At 54.6% G+C, this 11,475-nt stretch overlaps 2 protein-coding genes across 3 annotated transcripts; one reads left to right on the top strand and one right to left on the bottom strand.

Annotated features, from left to right (window-relative positions):
* Window positions 1-2,397: 2,397 nt before the first annotated feature.
* On the top strand, window positions 2,398-4,366 carry GDF15 (growth differentiation factor 15). The gene is made up of 2 exons (NM_001206298.2): window positions 2,398-2,680; window positions 3,723-4,366. Exons 1-2 carry the CDS (start codon window positions 2,398-2,400, stop codon window positions 4,364-4,366), a joined length of 927 nt encoding a protein of 308 aa, NP_001193227.1.
* A 2,956-nt stretch (window positions 4,367-7,322) lies between these two features.
* LRRC25 (leucine rich repeat containing 25) lies at window positions 7,323-11,182 on the bottom strand. Of its 2 annotated transcripts, none has more exons than XM_005208421.5 (3): window positions 11,024-11,182; window positions 9,788-10,455; window positions 7,323-7,760 (listed from the first exon to the last, which is right to left on the bottom strand). In XM_005208421.5, exons 2-3 carry the CDS (start codon window positions 10,444-10,446, stop codon window positions 7,622-7,624), a joined length of 798 nt encoding a protein of 265 aa, XP_005208478.1. In that variant the 5' UTR covers window positions 10,447-10,455; window positions 11,024-11,182; the 3' UTR covers window positions 7,323-7,621.
* Between the last annotated feature and the right edge of the window lie 293 nt (window positions 11,183-11,475).

The following is an 11,475-nucleotide window of genomic DNA, read 5'->3' as shown; positions in this document are numbered from 1 at the left end:
CAGCAGTAAAGAATCTGTCTGCAATGCGAGACGTGGGTTCAATCCCTAGGTAGGGAAGAGCCCCTGGAGGAGGAAATGGCAACCCACTCCAGTAGTCTTGGCTGGAAAATTCCATGGACAGAGGAGCCTGGCAGGCTACAGTCCATGGCGGGGTAAAGAGTTGGACACGACTGAGTGACTAAGCATGCACACACACACACACACACACTGATACCCAGTGTGTGCAAAAACTCCCACTCACACACGACCCTGTGTGTATGTTGCGGGGGCGCGGCTGTGCTCTTACACCTTTTACAGATGGGGAAACTGAGGTTGAAATCCTTTGTTGCAGGTGTCACAGTCAGGGAGAAGAGGGACAGGAACGTGAACCCAGACTCACCTCTCTGAAGGCAAGAGCTGTCCAGATTGTTGGATCAAGGATCAGGGCAAAGTCTTCATGAGGCTTTTAAACTGGGAGGAAAACCAGTAACAAATGGAGGAATCTCAGAAACCCCTCACAAGCCTAGAAATGCCAGGTAACAGATGGCCCAGCTGAAGGCTTGATGAGTCCAAGCCCATTGTGGAGTCCAACCTTTCAGCCCTAGACACACACCAGTCTCCCGGGGCTTAGTTCCTTTATCCATTAACGGGAGTGCGTGTGAACTGTGCCCACAGCCTGGAGTCCAGTAAATGTTGGCTTCTCACCATATTGACCTTGCAGTGATGCCATCCCAGACAGCGCCCCCTCTGCCCCACCCACCCCTAGTCAAGCCTGGGCATGATGATCCTGGCTGAATAGCCCCTGCCGTGTTAAGCATTACTCAGCGTTCTGCCTTGCCTCCAGGGTTTGGCCTCTGCAGGGGGGGTGGGGGTCGGGAGGAGGGTGTGGTGCGGTGGCTGTGGGGCATCCCTGTCCCTTCAGTCCTGCACCCTTTACTGAGGACTTACTCTGTGTGCCAAGATGTGGGTGCAGAAGACCCAGCCTCCCGAACAGCCACAGTCGGGATGGTAGCGCATTTACTCGTGTGTTTATTAAGCCCAGAGCATCGCCAGGGGAACCTCTGAATCCCTGCATAAAGGCTGAGACTGAGCCTCAGGGGGTGCTGGAGGCATAGCTTGGCTCACACAGCAAGTGGGTGTGTGCCAGGGGTGGCAGAGACTTGGACTCCATTCTTTCACGGGGATCCTTTCTGTGTGACCCCTAATAAGTCCTTGAGCCCCTTCCCTGCACATATCCTTTTCACACTTTACACACCCCCACGATCTGCTTTGAACAGCTGCCCACCCTCTCTGAGGCCAGGGAGCTGGGAGCCCGCACAGGGAAGGATGCCTGGGGCCAGGAGTCCCAAGCAGTAGAACAAGGTCTGGGTGCCCCAGGAGGAAGGGTATTCCTGGAGTACCTGCTGCCCCTCCATTATCTAGCAGCTAAATTTGACAGCAGCCCTCCCTGCCCTCACCACCTCACCAAGCCTCACCACCCTAATTCCCTGCCATCTCCTTTTCAGGCCCAGCCAAAGGATCAGGGCCCAGATCCATTGTCCCTGTCCAAGCCTTCAAGAAGCTGCCAGTCTGGAGCAGACAGGGCCAAGTACACGCACTCCCAGTACTGTGTGGTCAAGGCAGGGCTGGAGGAAGGAATGAGGTTGGAAGCACACTGCTGAGCCTGGAAAAGTAATGTCAGAGAAGACTTCCTGGAGGAGGGGCTTTTTGAGTAGGGTTTTGAGGAATGGATAGGAGTTCCCCAGCTGAGGATGAGTAACTGCAAAAACACCCAGTTTATCAAGCACCTGTTCTGTGCCTGGCCCTGTCCTTTATACCTTGTTTGACCTTCTCTCAAGTGAAAGTCTCAATCTTTACTTTCCAGGTGAAGGAATAGAGGTGTGATGGATAGGAATGATTTGCCCCAGTTTGCACTTTCTGGCTATTTCTGGCCCTTTTTTCCTCTTTTTTCTTTCCTTTTCACCTCTTTTTTCTTTCCTTTTCACTATCTTCAGCCTTTGACTTGAGCAGAGAGGAGAGGGGGAATCTCATCAGAGAAGAAAACCATCTCTTAAATCCCTGCTATGGGGTTTAGCACATAGTAAATAATAAATATTTTTTGAGAAAATTATTCTTCCCACCAGTCCAGGTGGGATGATGACACCATTTCACAGTAGAGAATACTGAGGCTCAGAGGGCTCTTGAGGGGGGTTCCCCAGCATACCTAGGAGCAATCCCCCCCCACCCACGCCCCGACATCAAAAGCACTGCCTTCTGAAAAGCAGCGGAAGACCCCGCCCAGTTTTGGTCCCTGGAGTGTTTACTCTGCACCCACGGCAGGCGGGACCAGGCAGGCGGGGGCGGACAAAGTCCAGGGAATATAAAGGCCGGTCCAGCAGCGACCGGTCAGTCCTAGTTTAGAACTTAACTAACATAGCCATGCCTGGTCAGAGACCGGCAGCACCACATCGCTCTCGGATGTTGCTGATGCTGCTCATGTTCTCCTGGCTGCGGTCGGGAGGCGCCCTGTCTCTGACCCAGGAGCATCTCCAGACTTTCCAGGGACCTTCAAACGTGCACTCCAGCCCGGACATCTCCAGATTCCGGGAGTTGCGGAAACGCTACGAAGATCTGCTGACACGGCTTCGAGCGAACCAGACCTGGGAAGACTCGAACCCGGACCTCATCCCCCCTCCTCAAGTCCGGATAGTGACTCCAAAACGTGAGTAAAATTTCGGAGACCCCACCCTGGGCATCTCCAATCATCTAACTGGTGGTTCTTAGACCTACCGCCGAGCCTCAGTTTCCCCATCCGTGAACCAGGCAAGAAAGTTGCCCCTTGCGGGAGCAAAAGACCGGATGTGCAGCGGGACCAGGCGAGGCTTAGCCAATCTGAGATGTTACAACACCTCCCGGGGTCGCATGGGGAAACTAAGGCCAGAGAATCCAGCGCCTCCGCTGAAGACTCAAAGAACCCAGGAGAACCCAGAGACAAGGTCGGGCGAGGGGGTGTGGTCCCTGCCCTTGGATATAAGGAAAGGGCTGTTTGTACGGGGGATTTCCCGGGGGGGAAAGATCCAGGTGTCCCGCGGAAGAAAGGGAAGCGGGGAGGACTGAGCGGTGCACTGAGATGCGCTAAACCTCCCTGGGCTGGTTCCGAATCTGATGCAATCGCGCGCCAAGACTCTGCTAAAGGTGCATGTGACTAGTGTCTTAGCGAGGGAGTGGAGTATATTCACTCTCTCCACCGAGCCTCCAGCAGGCGGAGCAGGCGCAAGATCTGGGCTGCGTTAGGAACTGGGAGGAGTCAAGTCAGAAGCTAGAGCTTTTATCCCACCTTAATCCCACTTGTGCCGTGGGACTCCAGGAGAAAGGAGGCAGAGACAGTGTTGGAATCGCAGACTCTCTAAAGATCAGATATACATTCATTCCCGCGGATACTAAGCATCTACTGTGTGCCAGGCACAGTGGTGACCAAGGAGACAGAAGTCGCTGCTGTGATTCTCATTTGGGGGAGGCAAATGATAGACAACCAAATGAAATCGATCGATGCCAATTTCAGTCAGGCTGGAGGGGTATGTTACCAGCCACGCTGAGATTCAGGGGAAGAATGTGGCCGGTAGACAAAGTAGCCTGTGCAAAGGCCCTGAGGTAGGATCCAGCTTGGGGTGTTGGAGGAAATGGCACAAACACCACCACCACCGTCCCGCGCTCAGCACACAGTAGGCCTGTGAGTGACTAGCTTTCTTTCCTCTTTTCCATAGTGCGACTTGGGCCAGGCGGCCACCTGCATCTGCGCATCCCCCGGGTCAACTTAACTGAGGGGCTCCCTGCAGCCTCCCGCCTGCATCGGGCCCTTCTCCGGCTGTCCCCGAAGGCGTGGAGCTCGTGGGACGTGACGCGGCCACTACGGCGACAGCTCAGACTCGGAGGCTCCCGGGGTCCCTCAATACGCCTGCGACTGTTAGCAAGACCGGACCAGTTGCAGGAGGCATTGCCTTCTGCACCGCCCCAGCTTGAGCTGCACTGGCGGCCAAGCGCCACCAGGGGGCGCCGTCACGCGCATGCTCACACTCGGGACGGCTGCCCGCTCGGGGAGGGGCGCTGCTGTCATTTGCAGAGCCTGCGCGCGTCGCTTGAGGACCTGGGCTGGGCCGACTGGGTGCTGGCGCCGCGGGAGCTGGACGTGCGCATGTGCATCGGCGCGTGCCCGAGCCATTTCCGGTCCGCTAACACGCACGCGCAGATGCAGGCGCGCTTACATGGGCTGAACCCTGATGCTGCGCCGGCGCCCTGCTGCGTGCCTGCCAGCTACGAGCCGGTGGTGCTCATGCACCAAGACAGCGATGGCCGCGTGTCTCTCACGCCTTTTGACGACCTCGTGGCCAAGGACTGTCACTGCGTGTGAGCGGCCCTGGTCCTTCATTTATGGCATGGACGCACTGGAAAGACTTTAGTTGTCCTTCCCTGTCTAGTGGGCTCCTGGAACCTGAAATACCCTATTCATAACCGTTGCTGTCTGCTCCCTCCCCCCCCCCCAAACCTATGTATTTATATTTCTATTTATTATTAATTTATTGGGGTCGTCTGCCTGGGGACTAGAGGGCTGGGGAGGGGTGGTCTGACAGGGTGTGTGTTTATGAAAAACCCTGGTAATAAACGTGAGGCTGTCTGACCAGCCCTCTGTGGTGTCCAGGCTGGAGTCAATGAACTTGGGAAGAGCCCCACCCCCAGCCCCGTTGGCCTCAGTTCCCCCAGGGGATCTGTTATGGGATGATTGAAACAGGCCAGGGAATGGGTGGCAGGACGTTCTCTGGGGATGCCGGGAAACTGGATGATGCTCATGATGTCGATGGGCTTCCTTGGTGGCTCAGACGGTAAAGAATCTGTTTGCAATTCAGGAGGGGGCGGGGTTCGATCCCTGGGTCAGGAAGATCCTCTGGAGAAGGGAATAGCTACCCACTCCAGTACTCTTTGTGTGTGTGATTTTGTTTTTTAAAATTTATCTTTTAATTGAAGGATAATTGCTTTATAAAATTTTGTTGTTTTCTGTCAACACTCCCAACACTCCAGTATTCTTGCCTGCAGACAAAGACAGAAGAGCCTGGTGGGCTGTACATTTCATGGGGTGGCAAAGAGTCAGACACGACTGAGCAACTGACACTTTCTTTTCACTGTCAGGACATCCATGGGACCCACAGGCAGCCGGGGACATCCCTCTCGCTGTTTCTGTGTTTCTCTACCTCCCTGTTCCTCTGCTTTTGTTTCTGAGACCCTTTGGGGTCTTATTCTCCCTCCATGTCTTCTCTCTTGGTACTCCTGTCTCTGTAGGTATCTGGCCCCATCTTGATCACCATCTTGCAGTCTCTCCCCCCATGGGGGTCCCCTTCCAAACATGGGCAGCCCAGAGTCACGTCCATCTGCCATCAAGTGCACTGTGTGTGAATCCACCACCGACCTAGAGGAGTCCCCTTCCCTCTGCTGTTGTGGCACCTCCCTTCATGTTAATGGTGCGTCTATCCTTTCATATAAAAAGAGCATGCATGGAGGGACTTCCCTGGTGGTCCAATGGTTAAAATTCCATGCTTTCACTGCAGGGGACATGGGTTCGACTCCTGGTCAGGGAGCTGAGCATGGCTCATGCCTCATACCAGTGTCAAAAAAAAAAAAAAGAGAGAGTAGGGAGACAAAAGGTGTGAAATTTTCATGCACGTCATATCTCCCAGGTTAAATCCTTTTCTACTTAGGATCGTGGAATTGCTGAGATGTGCCAAGTCCAGCCCCCTCCTCACTTGCCTGTTCACCCTGAGGAACTGGAACAGGGGTCTGGAGGAGACAGTTCCAGCTCCAGCAGTGAGTGCAACGTGTCCCGAGAAGCCCCCCACCCAGAGGCAGATTGGAATGACTAGGTGCCCCTGAATGTATTTAATGTGTACCCACTTTGTGCCAGGCCTTGGCTGCACCCTGAGGAGAGGAAGTGACAAGGTAGGCAAAAACCACTCCATTCCAGCTCGGTCAAGTGCAGGAGACAAATGAGAACAAGATAGATGAGTAAGAGAGCAGTCATAGGGGAGCAGCTGATTTGCAGTAAGGACTGCGCCAAGGAGTCAACCCAGGCAATGCATTAGTGAACGGACGGAGATAGATGATTGTGGGCAGGAGTTGGGGCTTGAGCCATGTCGGACCGGGATGCAGGGGTGCAAGGAAGCTGAAGACCCTCATAGGTCACCTCTCCCACTTTGGATCACTCCCAGGTGGTGTGATTCAATAAGACTCAATGTCAGGATGACCCAAAGGCAGCAGAGGCTACGCTGAGTCTTTCCCCAAACACCAAGTGTTGCCTTTGCTGGACGCCACTGCCCCTGTGTCTTTTCATGCCTCCAAGCTGGTCCCCCTGCCCAGCGTGCCTTGTCCTTTCTACTTCTCAAACACCTATGCATCCTTCAAAACCCACTCCAGATTCCCCTCTTACATACGGCCTTTTAAAAACGCCTTCATTCATCTCTCTCTGGGGATCCTGGCTCTCACTTTCCCTCTGGTCCAGGCTTGACCTCCCAGGACTGGGGCTGTCTGTGTCCAGCTCTGTCTCCCGTAGTTTGAGGGCTTGACAGAAGCCAGGCTGGGGACAGCTGACAGGAAACCCAGCTGAGGCATGAGCTGGGCAGTGATGAAACCACCTGAGGAAGAACCAGGAACGGCTTCTTGGAGTGGCAGTGGCGCTGTACCTAGACCCCGAAGGATGATTACGGTGTCTCAAGATACTAGAGCTAAAGCAACCTTAGAGACCAATTCTAATCACCCTGTTTTACACGTGGGGGAACCGATGCCCAGAGATTTCACGACGGGGTCAGGAATTGGACCCGTGCCTCCTGATGCCCAGGCCAGAGTTCTACACCTGCATACAGATGCTTAAGAGTAAGAAGATGTGGAAGGGGATGGCAATCTGGGCAGACAGATGGCATGCGTAAGGGGTGTCAGGAAATGAAAGCTGCAGGAGGGAAGTGAGCTTGATGGGAGAGGAGGCCCAGATCAGAAGGGCGGAGGAATGGGAGAGGGTGGTGAGTTGGACAGGGCTGGGTCCACGCAGGTCTCAACCACCAGGCTGAGAATCTGGGGGCACTGGGGAGCCATAGAGGGTGTGTGAGCAGGGGAGGAGCACAGTCCTATTCTTGAGTTATAAAGACCCTTCTGAGGCTGGTGTGGGCTGCCTTGGGGGCCAAGACTGGATACCAGGCATCTGAGAAGGGGGCCTGAAAGAGACAGAGGGGAGAGACTGGGTGGTTGGGAGCAATTGAGGAGTCTCAGAGTTCTTGTCTTGGGAGCTCAAGAAATCCGCACTCTGAGGAGCCCACTCACCAAGCCTCGTCTGTCCTGAAGAATTTATTTGGGCAATGCTTGCACACTGACAGGGAATGCCAACAGAGTTCACAAATTGACTCTCCCATCCCCATCCGCATTGGGGTCTCTCCTCCCCTTCTAGCAGCCGAGTGGCCTGGGGGGGCAGAGTGGGCTAGGGATGGGGCTCTAGAGCCGCTCTGGGGCCTCAAGGATGACCCTCCCCTGGTCCCATTCCTCAGACAGGAGGACTGAAGTCAGGGAGGAGCCAGAATGCCCCATCACCTGGAAGGGGACAGGCTGGAGTTTGAGATGGTGAAGATGTTGCTCAGCGCCCAGGGACTACATACTCCTCGTCATCCAATGGGACCTGGCTCAGCGACTGCAGGTTGCAGTAGACAGGCTGGGATTCATGCTGGAGGCTGTCATAGGTCATGTAGAAGTCGCCGCCCTCTGAAGGGGGAGACCTATGGGGAAAAGACAGATGGGAGGTCAGGCAGGACTCAGGGAGCAGGCACATCAGCTTTTAGAGGCAAAGTAGTTCATGGTGATTGAGTCCACTCCTAATTACCTATGGGGCTTCCCTGGTGACTCAGAGGTTAAAGCGTCTGCCTGCAATGCGGGAGACCCGGGTTCGATCCCTGAGTCGGGAAGATCCCCTGGAGAAATTACATATGAGAGGAGTGAGGACCCTGGCAGTGGTCTCCCAGCCTGGCCCAACTTTCTGTGAGGAAAACAAGCAGGGAGCAGCGATTCAGGGAAGATTCTGTGCATTCAGCACTGTAATGCTGTGGTCCGAGGACCTTGAGTCATGGCAGGGTTTTTTTTTTTTTCCTTCCTTAAAGCTGAGATAGTTGCCCTTTTTTTACATTCAAATTTAGTTTTTGGTTTCCTCTTGAAAAACTGGAAGCTCTGGTGCCTGGAGCTGAATCAGTGCCCCTTCAGATGGGAAATTTTCCCCCAGGTCTCCTGAAGCAACTGACTTTGGGCCTCAATACAAAAATAAATCTCTGAGGCTCAGTTTCCCCATTGAATAGATTGGGGAGGAGGTAGCTTCTAGGAATGTCTTGCTATGGTGGGCAAGACCCCAGAGAAGAACTTTCCTGCCTCCAGAACATCCTAACCCCACTCCTGGCTCCTCCTGGAACAAAGGCCCTATAGACTAAGTGGTGTCTATCAGTCATTTATACTTTAGTATAAATTACTCCAAAATACATAAATGGTTGTATGGGGATGGAAGTCAGGGTTTGTTCTAGTGTCTGCTTCTGACCTTGAGCAAGCCATTCTCCTGCCCCCCAGAACCTCCATTTCTTTCTTTTTTTTCTGGCTGGGCCGCCTAGCTTGTGGAATCTTAGTTCCTGGACCAGGAATTGAACCTGTACCCTCAGCAGTGAAACCACAGAGTCCTAACCACTGGGCCACCAGGGAATTTCCAGAAACTCTATTTCTGCAACTGTGAGGTGTAGGGTGAGATTGACACATTCTGTTGTAAACAATGTTTTTAGAGGAGCCTGGACCTGAGATCTTGGGGACAGCGAAGCAGAGGCGGGCATCAGAACATACACTGCCTTAGGAAGTCTGGTGCCTTCTACTCCCTACCGCAGACCACTTCTGCTTTTGAGCCGTATTTGTATCTGCTTTGCATGTGCTCTCATTTCTCATCAATAACTTCCCACAGGCCTCCCCATCTTTTGGATTCTGCTGTGACCCTCTTCCCTTCCTGCTTGGGTCCTCCCAGCCCCCTCCAACCTCAGCCCTGAAGTCTTGCCTTCTTGAAACACATTCACAGCAGTCTCTGTCCTCTCCCACCTCCAGGGCTTTGTTCCTCCTTGTGCCTGCCCCCCAGAAACCCCCTCTCTCATCCAACCTGGAAACAGACCCATCTGTCTAAGCCTAGCCCATTTGGGGGGCAGGGCTTTGTGGGGGTAGAGAGATACAGATGGCTTTCTTGGCATCTCCTATGTGTCAGGGGGAGATGGGGATGTGGTCTCATTTTACAGAGACAGAAACAGAGGTTCAAAGGCAGCCTGGGGTCACACGAGATCTAAGCCTAGGCTGCTGACCACGACCACAGAGCCCCCACCACCTTGAACACCTGCCTCCTCCCTCCACATCCTTGTCAGCCAGAAATTGGGTTTGCAGGTCATGCGGGGGGACGTGTGTCTTCTATACAGGAACTCACTTAATTCTTATCCCAGCTCTGTGAGGCAGAGGGCTGTTATTAACTCCATTTTATCTAGGAAGAAACTGAGGCCCAAAGAGGGGAAACTACTTGCCTTAGATCACACAGCCTATGAGAGGCAGAGCCAGGAGTTGGACCCTGGCCATCCAGCTCCAGAGACTCACAGACACACGTGTGTGGGTCACTCACCTGAGTTCATCCCACTGGTGTCTGGCAGCCGGTGGACCCACGAACATGTTCTCGTAGTCAGGGGTGGAAGATCTGGGCGGGGTGTTGGCTGGGGACTTAGGCCTGCGGCCTTGGCTACTGTACCTTGGCTGCCGGCCCGAGCCAGACCTGGAGCCATCCTGAGAAGCCCAGGTTTTGCTCAGGTTCTGGTCCATCCGATGTCTACAGAATCTCCAGGCCAGTACCGGGCCAGCAATAGCAAGCACAAGGAGCAGGCTTCCGCTGGCCGCCAGGGCGCCAATGGCTATCTTGGTCAGGCCAGAGGGGCAGCTCACGTCCAAGAAGACAGAGAGGTTGTGCCAGGCACCGGTGGGCACATCCAGGCACCTTGGAAGCTCTGGGCCAGAGCAGTTATCCTGCCGATCTGTGTGCCAGTCTAACAGGGCACAGCTGCAGTCAGCCAGAAGTTCGAGGCCGCAGCGCTCGGCCAGCGCCCTGTCCACGAAGTCCAAGGAGTTGTTGGTCACAATCAGCAACTGCAGCTGCTCCAGGTCCCTGAAGAAGGACCACGGGAGCCGCTGAAGGCCGTTCGCAGACAGGTCGAGGAGCTGCACGGATCTGGCCCGCAGAGACTGGTTCTGAGGTAGCTGGGTCAGGATTTTGCCACTGAAGTTGAGGCAAGTGTCAAAGTATTCCTTGGTCCAGTCCATGTACCCCGAGAGCACGCTGCATGACGACGTCTGGCTGCCTGCCTGGTGCAGCAGCAGTGGCAACAGGAGCGCCCACATCAGGGGACCCCCCATTCAGGCAACCTAGGCAGAGACACGGGAATCCAAGCCCCGACCTCAGCTTGTGGTCACCCTCCCCCTTGCCGCTTGTATATATATATATATATATAGAGAGAGAGATAGATAGATAGATAGATAGATAGATGTATATATTTTTATAGCTCAGGCCACTTCTGAAGTGTTAAAACGCAGCCTTTCGCTGGTTGCTCCTCTTTGGCTCTGGCCTCAGTCTCCCCTTCTGGGGAATGGGTACCTAACCCTGATGCCTCAGGGGCTTGAAAGGCAAAGAGGTGACTTGGCCCAGTCAGCCCCTTCCCTTTCTTTCAGATGTGCCCCTTCGGGCTAGGTTGCCCAATTTCCCCAGATATTTCGGGAGAGCTAGCCGGCCAAGACAGGACTATATGCAAATGAGCTGTTGCCCCGGAAACGACCCCGCCCCTCTGCCTTTCTACTGACCTGCAGGGGACTGGGAGTCTGGGTCTGAGTCTTGGGTTGCAGCGCTAACGAGTACCGCCCCCCCACCCCCCCACCCCCCCCCCCCCGCCCCCGGCTCTGGTTTGCACAGACCCAAGTTCCAATGCCTCCTTCCTACCTTTCTGGTCCTACTGCCTGGCCTTGTCCTCGGTCGTGCTGGAAGTTGCCGGCGGAGTGGTGGCTCGCCTGGACGTGGGGGTCAGAGGGTCCGACCCTCCCCGGATTCCGATCCACTGCGATGCCTGGCGCTCCTCACGCTCTGCACCCAGCTACTCATGGGGAAGAGGAACTGGTGCCGAGTGAAGTGCAGAGGGGAAGAATAAAGAAGACCCAGAGACCCGCCCCCGTTCCCCTCCCGCCACGGAAGGCCTCAAGAATCGGGATTCTCACGGGAGGGGCAGGGGCGGCAGGCCTGCTTCCTTCTTGCTGAGACTCAATGACTATATGTCCCCCAATAACACCCCAACTAACTGCTACCTCATCAACTCACTCTCACTTCCCAGTCTCAGCTCAGTTGACTCCCAACCCACGCGTTCATTTATTCATTCAACAAACTTCATCCATGCTGAG

The sequence above is a fragment of the Bos taurus genome, chromosome 7 (genome assembly GCF_002263795.3).
Source record: "Bos taurus isolate L1 Dominette 01449 registration number 42190680 breed Hereford chromosome 7, ARS-UCD2.0, whole genome shotgun sequence".
Classification (NCBI taxonomy): domain Eukaryota; kingdom Metazoa; phylum Chordata; class Mammalia; order Artiodactyla; family Bovidae; genus Bos; species Bos taurus.
Note: the sequence above shows the minus strand (reverse complement) of the source record. Positions and strands in the feature narration are given on the sequence as shown.

Bases quoted from the DNA above. Each gene is read 5' to 3' on its own strand.
- GDF15 (NM_001206298.2), top strand. From the start codon at position 2,398: ATGCCTGGTCAGAGACCGGCAGCACCACATCGCTCTCGGATGTTGCTG. The intron at 2,681-3,722 runs GTGAGTAAAATT...TCTTTTCCATAG, and splicing joins CCGGATAGTGACTCCAAAAC to TGCGACTTGGGCCAGGCGGC.
- LRRC25 (XM_005208421.5), bottom strand. From the start codon at position 10,446: ATGGGGGGTCCCCTGATGTGGGCGCTCCTGTTGCCACTGCTGCTGCAC. The intron at 7,761-9,787 runs GTACAGTAGCCA...TTTTCCCCATAG, and splicing joins GGCTCGGGCCGGCAGCCAAG to GTCTCCCCCTTCAGAGGGCG.